Below are 19,042 nucleotides of genomic sequence, written 5' to 3'. Positions count from 1 at the left end.
TTCCTTTGTTGCATGGCCTCCTTGAAACGGCCATTGACATTTAAGTCTCACTTGACTATGAAATGTAAAGCATTACTTGCTTTTTTTGCCATTTCAACCCCCCTTTCTATGCTGGGTGGATTGCTGCACAGCCTGTCTGTGAGAATAGCTCAAGCACATCTTTACTGACACTCTGAGCCCCAATTCAAATGACAGCTGTCTAATGAGCCATCCCATGAAGAGAAGCTGTTGTCTGTAGAAGTCATTGGCTCAGACAGCCTCTATGAGGGCATCCTTGTAGAATGACTCCTCTCTCACCTTGTCCTTTTTGCAGGAAGTGTCATCACTGCTTCTCCCCATTAGCATTCTCCTTAGTGGTCTTGATTTTCCTCATTCCTAGACTACCACTTTGTCAAGGCAAAGCTGCTGCAGAAGGGTAGTCGGTGGGTAACAGAAGTGACAGGTCTATTCTGGGTGAAAGGAAAGCCCCAAAAGCAGTTGGAGGGAACCATGAACGAAATACAGGTCTGTTGCTGTGAGAGCTTGAGCAATGAGGGGAATTTCCATTCTTCCTGGCATCAGTTTCCAGGTGGTTCTGAAGATACTCAGGCTCTCAGCACCATGAATGTCTGTGATTGCTGACTAGTTAGTTTCCCATGGGGGAGGCCACTGCTATTGGTAGGGATAACTACCAAGTTCCATTAACATGCACCAGAGTGGATCTCATCTGAACCAGTAACTTCTACAGTCAGAGGAAGGTTTCTATTCATATGTTGGCTCAGTAAAAGACTGTGACAAAGGACATTTTAGGAATATGACCAATCATTCTGGAATATTGATATTACTCCCAAAAGCTCACCGTTGCATAAAAAGTTTATCAAATTTAACAGCAGGCAAAATTGCAAGTCATAATGCTGTGGGGTCTTCTTTTTGGCCAGGGTGTGAATCGTCCCTAAGAATTTTCCTCACTCTCCTGAGGCAGCAGTCTCCTGCAATGTCATCTAGCAAACTCCAGGGACAGCCCATGATATCATGTGCTGTGTTCACCACCCTCTGTAGGGATTTCCTGTCCGTGGCTGTCACACCAGCATACCATACTGTAATACAGTATGAAAGGACACTTTCTATTGTGGACCGGTAGAAGATCATCAGTTTTTGTTTGACATAGTTCTTTTGCAAGACCCTGAGGAAATGGAGGTTCTGTTGGGCCTTATATTGTTTTTCCAAGTGAGGTCTTCACTAAGGTAAACTCCCAGGAATTTAAAGGAAGACTCTCCCCACACAGCCCCGCCCCCCCGATATACAATGGGGCTAGTTCCCCTCTCTTCCTCCAAAAGTCCAATACCATCTCCTTTGTCTTGCTGATATTTAGGTGCAACTTGTTGTCTAGGCACCATGTCAAGACTTGGTGGTTTGAGCAAGAGGAGAGAGGATAAACAATATAAAAGGACTACTCAGAAGGCACATCCAAGCAACTCTAAATGGGAACAGGAGCATGCACATGATTCCTGCCCCCAACATCACTGTGAGTTTGTGACCCTACCTGCTGAGTTCTGAAACTTCCCTATGTTGAGCTTTTACTCATATTTGCTTGAATGCAACTGGAGTGCATTGCACAGTTAGAGAGCCCTGATCACAAAGAGGCTCAAGCCAGTGTGTAAAAAAAACACCACCGGACACCTTCCCTGTTGAGTAGGCAGGGCTTGTCTACAAGTCCCTTTCAACAGATCTACAAGGCTCAATATGCCTAAAATCATTCTGCTTTGTAAATCCAGAGAAATTTAAAGCTTAAAAGCACTTCAGAGACAATCTGCTATCCAGCATGGGCAGGGCACACTAGTCATAATTTCCTTAAGCATACCTGCCCTGTTAGCCAAATGTTTTTGCTCCATCTTCACAGTATAACGAAAACTGCAATTTTAAATCATGAACCACAAATCCCCACTTATCTTGATTACCTACAAATTGCTTGTCTACCATTATTACTTATTCAGATGCATAACTCCGTTCTAGAGACAGAGACAATACAGAGATGGTTTGCCTTAGAAGTGGGATCATGCTTACGCTTTTTCAATTATTTTTACATCGAATTTCATTTACCTGTGAAATCACTATTATCCTAACCCTCAGTTCAAAACTTAAAACATCAGTATTAGTTTTATCCAACCAACAAACATAAGATACTGACTTTTATCAAAGGCCATGATGATATTAGAAATATTTTTTATTAAATATGAATGTATTCTATGCAAGATATGATGTAATCCAGAAAACAAAATCTTGGAAGATAATCGGAAGCTATAAATCTTCTCAAGGTCATAAGTGAAACGAAAATAATTAGTCTTAGAAGGCTGTAGAAGCTGTGTGCCAGATGGCTTGGGGCTAAATAAGGAAAAGCTTATTCAAGTATAAAGGAAATGTTAGTAATTTGACTCAGGTGCAAGTCAGCATGCACCACAACTGCAGACATCAAGAAATAGCTTAAATATTGGAAATAAATGCACAAAGAACAGCCATTTTAAAAAGCCGGTAGTCTGCACACCATGCTCAACAGTCTAAAAATCACTTGCTGTTCAGGATCATACCCATCTAGCTGTGCATATCTGCATATGTAAGGCTTCTGTTTAGGTATCATTTGCTGAATCAGAAACTGAAGATGAAAAGTAGACATGTGCAGGAATGCCTTTTGTAAACCAAACTAGATTGGGATTGCAAATCTCTGTTGTGTGCAGGAGATTTGAGTTTTGCTTTGTGCACCATGTGGATGAGGTTGCCCAGACCAGGCATCAGTTGTCACCAAAAGAAACTGACCAATGGGCAAAGATAACCCTCCCAATCAAATCCCCCTCCATGGCAATGCACACATTGTAGCCAACATTTTCAGTGCTCCAGAAGATGCCTTTCACTATGCATGACTTCACCTTTTCCCCCAAAAAACACTCTCGCCTTACAGACATTCTCGCCATTAGTGGAAATGCTAAGGCTCTGGATTTATTTGGTGAAGGCCTACACACACAGTTCACAGCTCTGCCATTTAAAGCAGCCTCAGCCTGTCCAGTCTTAATTGTCAAATCACTCCTTGTTTCAATAACTAAGGTGTGCGATTATTTCTTATTACTTTTACCAAACGTGGGAGTAATGATGCTCCAGCAAATTGCCATGATGAAAACTAATTAAAAAGCAAGCAAGATTCTCTTAAGGTTTGCTTGATGTTTTAAACAATCAGGAAGATACTGCATTTTGGGGAGTGTATAGTTGCTTAGAAGAATCCCACATGTGTGAGCAAAGGATAAATTTGTAACAAGGAAATGCAAATTGTTAAGTAGTGATCCCTATCTCCTGGTGTGTGTGTTTTTGTATATGACAAAGGGTATCTATAATGCATAAATTGCTTAGCAGTTGGGTTTATCACCAAGATAAAATCCTATACTAAGAAAGATATTGTGGCATTGATTAATAACATTCTAATTAACACTGTGTCTTCTGGGAAGTTCTCAAAAGAACTTCACTGCTAGGCACTCTAGCCTTTTCACAGTAGAGACCAATTCATTCAGTCAGCCCTAACACAAGATAACAAGATCTAAGACTAGATTAAGTCATTACTAGATTTCTAATTTGTTTCTACTGCCTCCTGCCTCCCTTTTTAAAGGTTGGAGTGGAGTAGAAAACAAAACTTTCCTGGCAATTTAGTGTAGCTTAGAAGAAAGGGATATGCAGAACTAACTAGTTCAAATAATTGCTTATATGTAGAGCCATTAATTATCTTGAGTATTACTACATAAATTTAAAGGGCTCCAGAGGCTAGTTTCTGTGTTAGTTTGCTGCGACAGAAACAAGAAAGCTTTGTGGCACCTTAAACATGTTTATTATGGTATAAGCTTTTATGGACTAGAGTCCACATAAAGTATTATTCTCAATTGGGAGGTTTACCTTAATAATTTTATTAGGCTTTAAGTTGCCACAAAACTCTCTCTTGATTTGAAAGATAGGTTGGAATAAACCTTTTATTACAGCTAAGTGAGTGTGATCAAGAAGCAGATTTTCTTCAGTGTAAAGTGGTGGTCTGGGTTTAAATTGGAACGTTCACTAGGGCAGAAGGAACAACAGTTATGCTACGAAGACAAAGGGGGTAATTGTTGCAATAACTTTAGAGAAAAACTGACAGCCTTTGTTAAAAAGAAGCCAAGTGACAGCGAAAGCACCTTGCTTCCATTCCAAATCTCTCCTTTTATTTGTAAAGACTGGCATTACAATCAAAAAAGGACTCAAAATGGAGTGATGTACACATCATTGGTGTTTCATGACGCAAATGATGAAATCCCTGAATGGATATTGCTTCACCTTGGATTTTAAAAATTGACCTAAGAAAAACCTTAATTCCACTAATGATCACAAATGGCAAAATGAACAAAAAGGAAAACAACAAAAAGAAAATAAATCCAAACTACTGGCAAGTTCATAACATATACATAGTGGGTTGATGACACTGGTTTCAAATGTACAATAAAGCCCACAACACTTTATTACTATGAATATTATCGTGAATGTTTTCTCATGTTGATCAACTTGCTTCAGAAGGTTGCTTTTTGTTGTTTTAACTTGCATAATAAACATGCAATGAAATTATTCTTTTTAAAGGTTTTTTTTCTGCAGTCTTTTTGTTTTCATACAAAGATTTCATAAAGTTGCAGTGTTGCATCAGAGCATTACCAAAATAAGTGTAAGAGATAAAGAGGAAGATACCTGTGAACTGAGCTTAATGAGAAAAAAACTACTTTTTATCCTGAGACACGCCATAGTCTTATTTAAAAGGTGTGCACAGCCAAATCCCTCCCAAGCCCCTCCAGAAGACAAAATAAATATTAACTGGGAGGAAAGAGAGGACAAATAAAGAAAATAAGATGTCATCATGCACTCATCTTCTGCATAGCTCAACCTACATATAGTAAGGCACTATTTCCCCACAACTTAGCGTCCACAACAATCCTTAACAGCACTCCGTGAACTACAGAGGTCCTTCCAGGATGATGAAATAAATAGATTGAATGAATGTGGCTATCACATTACCCCACGTGTGTTCTCTTAGTTAAGGAAATCATCAGGCAGTCTCAGAGAAAAAAAGCTGTCGAGTCTCTTGTTGTGTGCGTGTGTTCATGTTATGTATGGGGATTTGTTGTGTGGGATATTTTTTCTTCTCTTCCCAGAGTTAAGTTCTCATTGTTCTCAAAGCAAACATAGAAGAAAAAAGGACAGCTGAGTCATCAAAAAAAGCTTTGGTGCTCCAAACAGCACACTGCTTAATAGATCTGGGAAATCTGGTAACTGTTCCCAAAGGAGTCGGGAGAGGTGTGGATGGTTTCTCAAGAGATAGTCCTCAACTAGAATTAGTTAAGCTGGTCTTCATACTGCTTTCGAAAGCAGTCACCGGCAGGGAAAAATTCCCAGCATCGCTCTTGATACATTTTCCATACGTAGGATTCCTGTAAGACACAGAAGAGAACTATAGTTGAACTTACTTTTAAAATACATTTGAAAGACTTTTGCCACTTACTCTGAAACTTTCACTATTGCAAGTCTGAAGGATTTTGAAAGGATGACCAAAACCTAAATTTTTATGCTGAAATACGTACTGTACACACTGATTCAACTTTATAGAGAAGGGATCATTAGCCTTATCTGAAAGGTATTTCTTCATGATCTTACAACAGTCTGGTGGTTTTAGTGTCCCCCCTGTATCCAAAGACAGGAATGTAGTTACTTCAGAGGAAAGCTTAGCTCCGTCATCTTGAAGCAATCTCAAGTACGTTCTTGCTTTCACATGAGGCAGAAGCATTATAAATGCTTTATGCATTTCTACTTTTTTTCTTTGTTATCCAAGTCTGTTTCTGCTGTTGTACAGTGTTGTCTAGCCAGGACCCTATTTCTCTATTATCCTCGCCTTTCTAGGTCTTGGGAGCTGCTCTGGAGATAAATGGACTAAATCCAATCCACAGCATCAGAAAATTAAGCCTCATGCAAGTATACAAAATACTGTTATCTCTAGAATAGCAAAAGCAGCAATTTTAGTTATGGGATAATATGCTTCTGTAGGACTTTACAAAATCTACCGTAGATTTGGGGGTAGTCTTATACACTGGGTATGGGCGGCGCAGAGCGGAGCCCGCCCCCCCGCTGCTGCGGCTTCGGAAGCAGCAGCAGGCGGCTTTTTCCCGGCTAGGAGCCCCACCCCACCCCCGCTTCAGAAGCAGCGGGTGGCTGGCTCGGCTCCGCGCCAGGCGGCTTTCTCCCGGCACGGAGCTGCCCAGCGTATTAGGCGACTGGGCTTATAAGACGAACCCCCAAATTCCAGCTGCCAATTTGGGGGATCGTATAATACGCCCAGTCGCCTAATACGCCAGAATCTACGGTATCTTGGTTTCTTCCACAGGGGAATGAATATTATGTACGGATGAGTATTAACATTTCTTAATTTTCCAATGCTTGTATTTTTTCAAAGGGCCAGAACTCAAGAAACCATCCAGTCAATTGACTGCTGTTCACAGAAGCATGGATACGGGATATGCATCCAGATGAACATACATATATGGAATGCTTAAATCTCCCTTGCTGGACTGGAACAATTCATCAGCAAAAAGGAACACAGGTGGCAAATCCCACAGTTTCTACATGACATACCATAACTTTGGTGAGTGGAAAGAACCAGAAGTTGAAATGTTTGTGAATTCATTTAAAAAGTTAAAATGTGACCTTCCAAACTAACACAAGTAGTAGAGGAGACAAAGAAAATATCGAAATTGATGTAATCTCTTGAAATGCTTCTAAATGAAACTTCACATAGCTATCAAAAGTAACAAAACGTCATTTTCTCATCTAGTGGACTTCTAGGTACTGGTACCAATTTGTATCACAGTAAATTACATTTAGAAGTTTCTGACAAAAAAATGAATCTTAGATAGTTATTGTTACACAACATGTTGGTGACTCACCTGCCCGGTATGTTCGGTTTCATCTTTATTTATGAGATACATCAGGAAAAATCTATGATAAAGAAAGAAGTTGTTGTTCATGATTTTATATATATATATATATATATATATATATATATATATATATATATATATATGAGAGAGAGAGAGAATGAAATACCTGTATATAAGAAATTAACTAAAAATGAAAGAACGTATCAGCCTGTCATTAGAAAGCAAAGGGCTCCCACGTATAGAACGGGAAATCCATGCCTATGATTTATAGCCCCAGTTCAGAAACCAGTCTACTAAGCCATATTTTATTGAACTAGGAGCAATCCATGCGCTGGTTGGCTCCCTCCTCACCTCACTTCACCTATTCCCTCCCTGAACAAATTCCTGGTTTCTTAACATCCAAACTGAGAACTTGGGGGTTAGGGTCCCTCCATACTATGATATGAAACTAAATTCTGGTTTCAGGACAATTCAATTTCTGGAAGCCAAGTTTGGATTCAAGTGAAAGGCCACAGGACTCATTGTAACTTGTTAATATATATTGCAACTGTTATTTTAATAATTTAACTACCGGTAAGCCTTTAAGTCCATTTATTTCCTAGAATCATAGGGTTCATCTAGTCCAACCCCCTGCAATGCAGAGATATTTTGCCCAAAGTGGGGCTTGAAGCTACAACCATTAGATTAAGTGTTTCAATAGGATTTATTTTCTAGTCAATTTTGTGCCGTTTCCAAAGATTATGGTTCAGTTTCAAATTTCATATCATAATTCCAGATTTAAGCACATTATCCAATACTAGATGGGGTCTCCCCTGACCTTTTTTTTGTTTGTCACAAAGCAAAATACTTCCTTTTCCAACCACCATATAAATTTAACTAGAGTTTTACTTCAAAATATTGACTTGTTGCATCTCCTATTATGTTTCAGATTTGATGACATTAAAGTACTTACAGATAATTAGCCAAGTTGTGCTCCTGTAGAGTATGTGTTTCAAAACCATGGGGCACTGTGTCAAAGTAGTCATTACCTATCCCACAAATAAAGCATTTGGTCTAAAAAGAATGAAAAAAAAATACATTGTCCAAATATTCTTTAACAGTACAAGGAAAACAAGGAAACTCTATATGCCAAGTTCAAACTTCTCAGCAAAATCCCTTGCTTTAAGGCCTTAAATAGAAATGTACCCTCTTCTTTTCCAACCTATGCTTTCTGAATGCTAAAATATTTCCCTCTGTAAGGGAATAAAGGGTCGATGCTGAAATGCAAATTTTCCTATTCCTTTTCCTGTACTATTTCTGAAAAAGCCTTATGTATCAGTAGTAGAACTAGGGGAAGATGAAGCAGCCTATTTCTGTTTGTTTGTTTTTTTCAGATTTAGCTGCATTTAAATTGTATGCATCCCTTCCAAAGCACACATTTCCGCCAAAATAAGCTTTTCTGTACACTTCCCAATGCATTTGCTTTCTAAGTTTGTTCAGAATGTGTATTTTTCCAAACTGAAACTGCATTGCAATATTCACAAAATGCATAATCCAATTGTATTTATCCATGTATAAATACAAGATTGGCAAATCAGGTTGGTTCTCTTTAAAATGTGAACCGTACTAATTTATTCTCCATCCCTAGGTGGAGAACATGCATTTCATACAGAAGATTAGTCCCTAACATTTGTTGCTTAAAAGGATCTCAAGAAACAGGGCTGGGAAACACCACTGCCTAAATCTTTGGAGAGCCACCACTGCTTGGCATAGATTACAGCAGTGACTGTTGGTGGTATAAGCCCTCAGAATGCAGTGCTGCTCCATAATGCCAGCCCAATACTCCATTATATATTCTATGTAAAAGAAGTACGCCAGGGAAATCCTAAACTAGAATCCTCTCACTGGCATGTTAGCTATACACAATTTATTTTTCTATTATACGTGTATTTATGTTTCACAGAAATACCATATACATCACGACAGAATTGCTGATATATATTACCTCCATGTCTTCTTTAACTTGTTCTTGCTGATCTCTTAATTCTCCAAATGCATCAATAATTAAACCTGGTAATAAATAAGGTGATACTTAAAATAAGGTGATGCTTTTGATTTTGTAAACTCTGTCATAATCTGATGCACGCGTTTAAACCTTACTCAAAACTAAAGTTATATGCATTGAATGCTCAAATCACCATCAGAGTTTGTAGTAAATATGACTGTAGAGGCTGAATCTGTGTTTAACTCAGAGAAACATTTCTGTCAATCTGTGGGAAGGTACGGCAAGGCCCTCCGCCACCACAGGGATGCCCACAAAGTCCTCCGCTTCCATGGGGAGGCACAGTAGGACCCTCCTCCCCTGTGGCGAGGCCCAGTGAAACCCTCTGCCACTGCGTATATATATTGTAATATATCAAGATATTGTGATGTTTAGTTGGTGATATAACATGATATTGAAAACCAGATATCGTCCAGCCCTAGCGTGTACATGAAGTGTTTGAATTTGCCATATAAACTGGAGTTGTCTGAAGCGCAGTTCATAAAACAAGAGGAGAAAACTACCATATTTTTCAGTGTATGAGATGTTGTTTTCTGATTAAAAATTTTAGTCAAAAATTGTGGGTCACCTTATACATGGATGGTGAATGAATAGAGGTTCAGGCTCTGGTGCAGGCAGCCCAGGCTTGGGTTCGAGCTCTGGCTCTCTTTCTTAATTTGAGTTCCAAAAAATAGGGATTGTCTTATACGTGTGTCTTATACAGGCATAGGCAAACGCAGCCCTCCAGATGTTTTGGGACTACAACTCCCATCATCCCTAGCTAACAGGACCAGTGGTCAGGGATGATGGGAGTTGTAGTCTCAAAACATCTGGAGGGTCGAGTTTGCCTATGCCTGGTCTTATACATGGAAAAATGCGGTAATTGTGGATTGACTTTAATCTCTTGTTCCTTCTTCACAAGAGTGTGTATATGGAATACAAGTCTTAATTGCTAAAAGATGCTTTATGTGACAGCATCCAGAGGTTACATCATTTCATTTTCCTGTTCTCATTATGAATGCTTATTATTAACACAGTCACATTAACAGAGCTCGACAAAGGTAATGGACCGTGGCTTAGAGAACAGGGGAAAGAAATAAATCACATCAGAGCCAAGAATATAAATACAAGAGAAGGGGAGATTTGTTGCAGAGAAAGGAAAGAGTGAAGAGGTATTGGGTCTGAAGGCTCTTGCAGATGAGAAGTATTCATATACATACTCTCAGATTGTGGGCATGAGCCAATCATGTGCAAAGCTCTGCAGGACCTTTTGTGGTTGGAGTTCTTGTAGAAGCGGAACTAGAGTATGTGCTTTTATTAGATTTCAGTAGATATACAAGACCTGACAACACCATTTTATCCTATTCACTTGTCTCTAATTTTCAGCTATATAGCACACTATATACACTAAACTCACGTTAAATAGATTTTGAACATAAGCAAATATATTAGACACAGGAAGTTTATGTTTTTTATATATTGGATGGCATGATGTTTTATCCCATGTGCCAGGGGGAAATAGGATTTTAGTTATCAGTAGGGAAAGGGTAATATTGTCAGTTAAAAATACAATATAAACTGAAAAAGTATGCATATGTACCTTGGATGATAGCGAGGAGAATAACTATTACAAAAAAGAAAAACGTAATATCAAAGATGATTCGATAGATTTCATATTCATCGCCTGCTGGATCTTCAATTTCATCACCAATTCCACCACCAGCACGCACTCCCACATACATGTGAAACATATAGCACTACGAACACATGGGAAAAGACAGTAATATTAAAAATGCACGTTCTACATCTGCTATGGCTATTTATTAATCTGCATAAGGCTTAAACTGCACCTTGATCTTTTGGTCAGAATTTCAGATAAATGAGCGGCTGCAAAGAGAGTGGGAATGCAGGTCTGTTTACCTGAGGAAAGGGGGTGAGAGAGCATCACACTCTTCAGAGAAGCTCTCAAAGATCATGGCCTGGTTTGGACATAACAAACCTACACCAGCCTCAAGCCTGAATGCTCCCAAGTCCCTATCACCAGGCTAAAACTTTCCATGCTTTGATGGGGGGACCATTAAGCCCCTGTACAATTTTTTTTTGGGGGGGTTAGGGGGAGTCTTCAACCTTCTCAGTGGGGAGGATGAAATCTGTTGAGGGGAGTTACCAGGAGTCAGCAGAGGGTTCCAGTTGCCTTTCTTTTACAAAACACTGCTTGAAGCAGTGGTGAAGTTACCCTCAGCAGGCTGGCACTGTGGCCATGCCCTCTTACAGAATTTCATTCCCACGAGGTTGCTGCTGGGCTGTTGACTGCAGCTTCACCACTGCTTAAATCAGCAGCAAAACTTATTTTTTAGGCCACACCACACCAATGTGAAACTGCACAGAGGCCACAAAGAATGATGAATACAGTGGGCAATTACTTTGCTCTTAAAAACTGTAGAAAACAAGGCATACTAATTATTTTTCCTATATTCATACAAAATTTGCTTGCTAAAATATCCCTCCTGAACAGCTGATCACTGCAAACTGGGAACATTCACACGGGAAGGAGCCAGCTTCCCCCATGGATTGGGATATCTGTGTACAGAATACAGCTTTCTTTTAAATTTGTTGTTTTTATTTATTGGCAGTTTCACTTTGTTGTTTGGCATAAATACAGAAACTAGCAATGCCCACCTGCTGGAGACAGGATGCTGCATATTGACACTAGGCCTTGGATTCATAACTATTGATACTGTTTTACAATGCTTTTGTAAACAAAGGGTTAAAGATATGTGGCTTGAAATGAGAAACCTTACCAATATTTTTAACAGTCTAATTACCTCCCTCCCCCCTTCAAGTTCAGGCTTCAGAGACAGACAAATTCAATTTACTAGACAAAGACTCCGGTGTTAACATAAAAGCAGTTTTTGTTGTACTGTATAAACAGTTGGTATGTTACTAATTCTGTCTGTAACTTTGAAGCCTGACCAAAAGTCAACTCATGAGAAATCATCATCCCAGCTTTCCTGATTGTCACTATTATCCAATAAGAGCAAGACATTTTGAGATGTCTTTATTCTGACTACAGAGTATTTCTAGTATATTGTAGAGAAATCAAATTACTACATCCTTTTGCCATTGTCAATTTATAGTAACAGAACCTTCCTTTTTCTGAAAGCATTATGTTTATAATAACCATACTGAGTTATATGAATGGCATTGAGAACTTGTATTAGCAACACAAGGGGAGATGAATAAAAGTCAAAGTAATATTTACCGTTAGCATATCATCACACTTCATGTCTGGCATATCTCCATCTTCACTCTTATTGTAGAATTTACGGAAAAAATTAAATGCGACTACCGTGTACAGGTAAACTACCACTGCCAGTAATCCTACTGTGAGCACAAGCTATAAAAAAATAAAAAAATAAGTCACATGATATAAGAGTACAGCAATATGATTTGATGGACCAATTATATTTCTGTGATGAATGCCCTCATGCAGAAGTTTTCTTTCTAATAAAGAAAAAAGAGAAACACTTTAGCATATTGACTTGAATTTTTGGGTTGTAGCCAACTGTGCCCTTCAGTTTGAGGATCCAGTGATCCATACCTATGCTAATGGCAGAAGAGAAGAGGCAACTTTTGCTTTTTCCTCCTTGCCCATTGCAACCGCAGGAAAAGAGCCTTTAGTAACACGGATAGCATGGTGCTGGTTAAGACATTAGTACCCATTGCATGTTTTTTACAACGAATTAAGCAAAATCAGAGTTGCAAGTATGACTGTGACTTATCCTTTGAATTTTTAGGACAAACATTATGCAACTAAACCCTTTTGTTTCTATCTGTTCTGTTTGTATAATTGTTCCTCCTTACCAACTTGGTTTTAAAGGATAGTGTAGTTAATGATAGAAAAGACAACATTACCTGTTTGCCATTGTGAGTTACGGATGACAGAATAGTTCGCAACGTTTTGAATCCCATTGCTATGTCAAGAAGATGAGCAGCAAAGAAAAAGTTGTTGTAATGACCAAGAACTGACATGGTCATATACCAGGCGAGGTATAGAAAAGACTTCAGGGAGAAAGCGTAAAACAAAATTAGAAAAAGGGCAGACAACGTGATAATTGTGATTAACTGATTCAACTGCAAAACCAAATAACTCAGTAATTTATATAACCAGGTGCAAGATTCATGGTGCCCTAGCTCTGATCATAACAGCTGCCAAATAAACACAAGAAGATAGATTTTAAACATTTAAAAAGAATATAAGTTAAATAAAACTAATTTAAAATGAACAAATTTTTGTGCTGTTTTTAAATAACCTGGTTAAAACCTTCAGTTTTTCAACTGAATCAATACTCCTCTACCAAAAGCCTGCTTTCGTAAATAAAGGAGTGAATTGGGGAGGGAGGATATCCAATTTCAAGGTCTAAATAACAAAATCAGCCAATATCATTTATCATTAACATAGGCTTCCTACTGAACCCAGGGTCTAGCAAGTCATTACAATAACTGGGATACAGTAGGAACCACTATATCTCATCAGGGTGATTTTTTGCCCTCTAGGTGAGCTTTGCAATGTGTTCAGTTCTAGCTCTGAAAAATGATGAATAGTTAAATCTACAAGGAAACAGCATGAAAAATGCTTGTTTATTGCAGCATGAGTAGTCATAGCCAACAGCCTACTTTATCAAATGCAAAGCTAAACAATCCCTTACATGTCATAAATAGACTTTCACCGATACAATAAAATTTGCACTACATTACATCTGAATATCAAATGGAATTGGCCATATATATGTTCAGAGTCTTAATATAGCAAAGCACACATTTTTAACCTCACTTAAAATAGCCAAATCTCACACTCTAAACCAGTTTCCTGCTTTAGTACTTAATTTATATTTAATGGCATAAACTTACATTATCAGTGAAAACAACTCCTAATTTCCACATCTGATACTTTACATCAATAGAATTCAGTCTGGAAAAAATATATGAAAGACACAGTAAGAAATAACACTATATTAATATGTAACAATTACCTCATTCAGCCTGGGTATCAAGCCATCACTGCCCTGTTTTCAACATAGCTGTCTTAAAACCAATTCATATGAATATCATTTTAATTCCTGCTATTGCTATTGTTAAAAGTGGGAGTGGGGCAGATTCTGGTGATACTATTTTTATTTTTGCTCAGAAACCCCCACTGGAACGACACGGCATTTATACTTCTTTCTCTAAGAAGCTGACATTTCTTAACTTATTTGTGTTACTGTCATTGGTGCCAATCCACATTAAGGCTGTCATACTTAGGTTCCATTGAAATTAATGGGGAAAGTCACATCTTGCTTAAGTCTTACTGATTACAATGGAACTTGAGTATGACTAACTTGGAGTCTCCTATTCCCTTACTGTCAAGGCCAGGGTGTTGCCAAGACAGGAAATTCTGGTAGCTGTTGTTTAAAAGCTACAAAGCAAGATGCCTTTTTCTTCACAGTGCAAATACCGTATTTTTTGCACCATAACACTCACTTTTTTCCTCCTAAAAAGTAAGGGGAAATGTCTGCGTGTTATGGAGGGAATGCCTACGGGTGGCATGCCTACGGATTTTCCTGCTCTAAAAACTACGTGCGTGTTATGGTCGAGTGCGTGTTATAGAGCGAAAAATACGGTACAATAGGCAACTTAATTCTTTTCATTAGCCCCCAACACATGTACTGCTTGAGAATATCAAGTCACTATTAACTAAAAATAGTCACTCTTTAAAAGCCTAAGAGCTGTAGGCTCTACATATGAAAAAATGCTGATTTTTTTTTAAAAAAACCAAATTTTTGTAAACTTACACAGCTGATAAAGAACTATCTTTTTTGGGTTTCTTTTTTTCTCTAGCATCACTGAAATCCAGAGCAGCTTTGTCCATTCCCAGCAATTCACTGATTCTGTCCTTTCCATAGAACTCTCCATATTTATCCATAACCTAGAAGAATGGAGGTGATTGTTATTTTTCTCTCTACTTTGGAAACCTAATAAAACAGGTTATATTTCAGCTGAATCCAAATTATTTCAACAGCCCAATCACAATATATGTGTATAATACTGACTGATCAATTATGTGGCAAAATGAATACGTAGACCTCAATCAAGAACTGATATCTGCTCTCTGTATAGCAGCAGCAACAGCCATAAGCTTAAGGCTGGTTACATGCACACATAAAGAAAAATGATTCTAACTATATAAATAACTAAACTGGCTAAATTTATGTGTAAATATAGTCTATACATATACCGTATTTTTTGCTCTATAAGACTCACTTTTCCCCTCCTAAAAAGTAAGGGGAAATGTGTGTGCATCTTATGGAGCGAATGCAGGCTGCACAGCTATCCCAGAAGCCAGAACAGCAAGAGGGATTGCTGCTTTCACTGCACAGCGATCCCTCTTGCTGTTCTGGCTTCTGAGATTCAGAATATTTTTTTTGCTGTTTTCCTCCTCCAAAAACTAGGTGCGTCTTGTGGTCTCATGCGTCTTATAGAGCGAAAAATACGGTATATTAGACAAATCTTATATCATTTTTTTCCTTATAAAGTTGCATCAATTTCCATTATGTTAGTATCTTCCTAAAGAAACAATTAGAATGAATTCTGCACATACAGACATGAGCCTCTGCCATCTGTCTGCCGAGTTTCTGGCTGAAGATTTGTTCTCCCTAGAGTATGAAAAGCTGCTGGTAGGAACGGTGTTTTCATCTTCTAGCCAGGGTAAGTGCTATGGATTGGGCCATGTGAACATTTTTAACACATAAGCTAGCCTGTCCTCCTCTGACAATGCTGATTAATTGTTAGATGGAAAGAAGAGTATTGGGCCCCAGTCAATGTGTAAAGTGTGCTTTCTTATCTCCGTAACTGCTTCCCCTGAAGGCACTGATCATCTTTGGAGTTTCATGAGCAATGCAGCCAGCTGCACAGCCTTCTGTAGGCAGTCATGGTTACAGATAGATAAAACATTCTTGGTCCAGTCCATGTCCCTTGCACTAAGAGCCGACTAGCATGTCTGTTCCATCCCAAATGTATGCAATTTAAAAAAAAAAAAACAACCCGAAAACCAACACAGTTTCAAAACACACTGATTTAGAAATACTACCCTAGTGCTCTGAAGGGTCCCTGCTTCATTCATTCTCGATTTAAAACTTTCTGCATGTTTGCAACAGCTTGAAAGTGCATCACTTGCTGTGCATGCACAAAACCTTTGAGTGAAACACCCCTAGAAGTGGCAGTATGATATGGTGTGCCACTGTATAGAAAAAAGGATGGCTGTCCCTATGAAACTATGGAGCAGCTATCTCTTTTCTGTACAATACCCTTGGACCATCTTTGTGGTTTTTTAAAGTACACCTCAGTGAACCTTGCATAGAAAGTTTGGAGACATGCCGTCAAATTGGCTTGTTCCAAGTATAGTCTGTCCAAACTGTGGAGCAAACTGAAATCCTTCCCCATCTCTAGTCATAGTTCTCTGAAATGGCGCCAATATGGTCACCTCTGCAGAAAGACTTTATATAACTGCAATAAATTAATAATAATGGATACAGGTTATAATGATACAAAAGGACATGTATAAATAATTTAGACAAATTCAAAATTACATAATTCAACTATAATAAGAACATTACCTTTCTTTTTACAAACTTGTCCCAATAGTTGTTAGGAAATGATCTAAAGATATACAAAAGTAAGATAGCACTCATATGAGTAAACATTTTTCTGAATAGCAAATTCACAGATAACACTATTGTAGGAAGTGCCTACAGAAAAAGCTTAATAAAGCTACCTAATGCAAATGTATTTATAATATGGTATAGGTTTAATAAATAAATAAATTTAATAATTCAATTTATTATAGGTTTAATGTACACAGGTAGTCCTAATTACTAAAAAAAATCTGGTAGGAATGTCTTCCTTCCGTAGTGCAAACTTCCCATTCAGATGTGTTAATTGTGTCCACAGAACTCCCACAACCCAACATTGTTTCATGTGAAGCTTTGTTTAGAGTGTACTGGATTGCTGGTCTCTGTTATGACACAAAATTAACTTTTGCCTATGAGATGCAAAATGACATTTCAGGTTTTTCTGCAGATTGTGTTAAGCTGTGTCTGTAAGGGTGCTGACCTTTAAAGCCCTAAATGGCCTCGGTCCTGTATACCTGAAGGAGCATCTCCACCCCCATCATTCAGCCCAGACACTGAGGTCCAGTTCCGAGGGCCTTTTGGCGGTTCCCTTGCTGCGAGAAGTGAGGTTACAGGAAACCAGGCAGAGGCCCTGTGGAATGCCCTCCCAGACATTTGAAGGCAGCCCTGTTTAGGGAAGTTTTTAATGTTTAGTGCTGTATTGGGTTTTTAATATTCGGTTGGGAGCCACCCAGAGTGGCTGGGGAAACCCAGCCAGATGGGTGGGGTAATAATAATAATAATAATAACAACAACAATAATAATTTTTTAAAAAATAGGCCTTTCATGAGTGAAAGAAATGCCTATTTTGGGCAATCATCTTTTTAACCACTTAATGTAACTTAACCATTTGGAGATACATGATGCGTCAGTTCACATGTAATGCTAAACTGGCCTGTTGGGGATTATGCATAATGACCAGAAAATGTACAGTCACTATATGCACATTTTTCGAGGCCTGTTGGAGATTATGTATATTGACTAGGAAATGTGCACAGTTCCTTCTTCATGGCTGGATTATGTGCATACTGTATTCTTCATGAGACCTGGTGAATGTGCACAGTTAACCCATTCTCCTTAAAATATATACTATGAATAAAAAGTGCCCTGTTCTCTCTCTATATTTAAAAGGATGAAACATGAATAAATAATTGGATGTGTCACCTTCCATGTGTTAGATGGATTTAAAAATGTATATCATTTTAATTTAAGTAAAAGAGAACCAGCTTGACTGTATGAATCAACATTTATGTTTCAAGCATATCAGTGCCATTGGAAACAAAACTGCTGTTTGCAGAATGGAAGATTATTATTTCTTTACTGATATCCTCACAACAAAGCAAGCTAAAATGTACATTTAATAGCTATATAAAATAGTTATAGCTGCCTCACATCTTGGAGTTTTCTGTGCTGCAGATGAATCCAATCACAATTCACTGCTGCCAAAATTGAGATACACTTACACAAGCTTCAGGGAAGATGGGGGGGGGGGAGAGAGAGAGAGAGAGAGAGAGAAATATTTACTGTGTGTTGATGACAAGTCTATCCCACTGCCCTTTAATATCATCTTCTGAAGGCTGTTCTGTAATATACAGCCCATCAAATTCTAATTTCCGTGCGACTTCTTTTTCTCGTTTAAATATAACCAGTGGAACCTGCAACCAAACATAAACACACCAACATTTGATTTACATGTTCTACAGCACTTGGAGCAACAATATCTTAAGAACAGCTGGTTGTTGGGGAAAATGCAGACTGAATGAACTGTACAATTTCTTAAAGGAAGTATATGTCGTATAAGGTGAACTGGATCAATTGCAGCCCTTCCCCTATTTGCGCTTACAATCCAGTGTTCAACAGAAGGGGAAGGAGATTTTCAGTGATGCTTCCTTCTCCCTGCATTCACCCAGACCACTGCTTCCTCTGGAGCAAATTTGCAAAGGATACAAGAGACTTGCAGGAGGAAGAAAGGGCAAAAAACTCTTACCTCCCCACCTATGAACAGGAGCATTCTTTGTGAGCAAAAAAAGTATGTTCTTTAAAAGAAAAGAAAAATGAATTGATCCCAGGACAAACCCTAAATAGTAAGGAAAATTTACTGAGGCAAGTGCTATTTACGTACCAAAAACATAAATATTATGTTGCCATCACAACAAACCTTTGAGGTTGCCCAATTAAGAAAATGCAAACAAGGCAAAGATAATGGAGCTATTGTTTTAGCATTCCATACTCTCTTCCATACTGCCAGTTTATACCTGGGAGAATTTCTAAAATTATCAGGAAAATTTTCTAAAATTAATTGTGGAATTGGTACATGCACAGTTTGCTATGACTTAGGTTTGTTCTTTTATTCC

At 38.3% G+C, this 19,042-nt stretch overlaps 1 protein-coding gene and 1 long non-coding RNA gene across 18 annotated transcripts in view; one reads left to right on the top strand and one right to left on the bottom strand.

Moving 5' to 3' along the window:
* Positions 1-19,042, top strand: part of LOC128410855 (uncharacterized) — a 52,392-nt gene that overhangs the window by 4,178 nt on the left and 29,172 nt on the right. The window contains exon 2 of the long non-coding RNA XR_008329621.1: positions 6,476-6,664. This is a non-coding gene — a long non-coding RNA (uncharacterized LOC128410855). The remainder of the gene's footprint in view (positions 1-6,475; positions 6,665-19,042) is intronic.
* Positions 4,146-19,042, bottom strand: part of RYR2 (ryanodine receptor 2) — a 252,769-nt gene continuing 237,872 nt past the window's right edge. For all 17 annotated transcript variants that reach the window (XM_053382604.1, XM_053382607.1, XM_053382606.1 and 14 more), the window contains 11 exons: positions 18,213-18,343; positions 16,635-16,677; positions 14,814-14,947; positions 13,891-13,951; positions 12,895-13,041; positions 12,242-12,376; positions 10,580-10,736; positions 8,944-9,008; positions 7,912-8,012; positions 6,966-7,017; positions 4,146-5,459 (listed from right to left, as the gene is read on the bottom strand). In XM_053382604.1, the coding sequence (XP_053238579.1) occupies positions 5,364-5,459; positions 6,966-7,017; positions 7,912-8,012; positions 8,944-9,008; positions 10,580-10,736; positions 12,242-12,376; positions 12,895-13,041; positions 13,891-13,951; positions 14,814-14,947; positions 16,635-16,677; positions 18,213-18,343 (1,122 nt within the window). In that variant the 3' untranslated portion in view covers positions 4,146-5,363. The remainder of the gene's footprint in view (positions 5,460-6,965; positions 7,018-7,911; positions 8,013-8,943; positions 9,009-10,579; positions 10,737-12,241; positions 12,377-12,894; positions 13,042-13,890; positions 13,952-14,813; positions 14,948-16,634; positions 16,678-18,212; positions 18,344-19,042) is intronic.

The sequence above is a fragment of the Podarcis raffonei genome, chromosome 3, assembly GCF_027172205.1.
Source record: "Podarcis raffonei isolate rPodRaf1 chromosome 3, rPodRaf1.pri, whole genome shotgun sequence".
NCBI classification, from domain to species: Eukaryota; Metazoa; Chordata; class Lepidosauria; order Squamata; family Lacertidae; genus Podarcis; species Podarcis raffonei.
The sequence above is the reverse complement of the archived record's forward strand: the minus strand, read 5'-3'. Positions and strand labels throughout refer to the sequence as shown.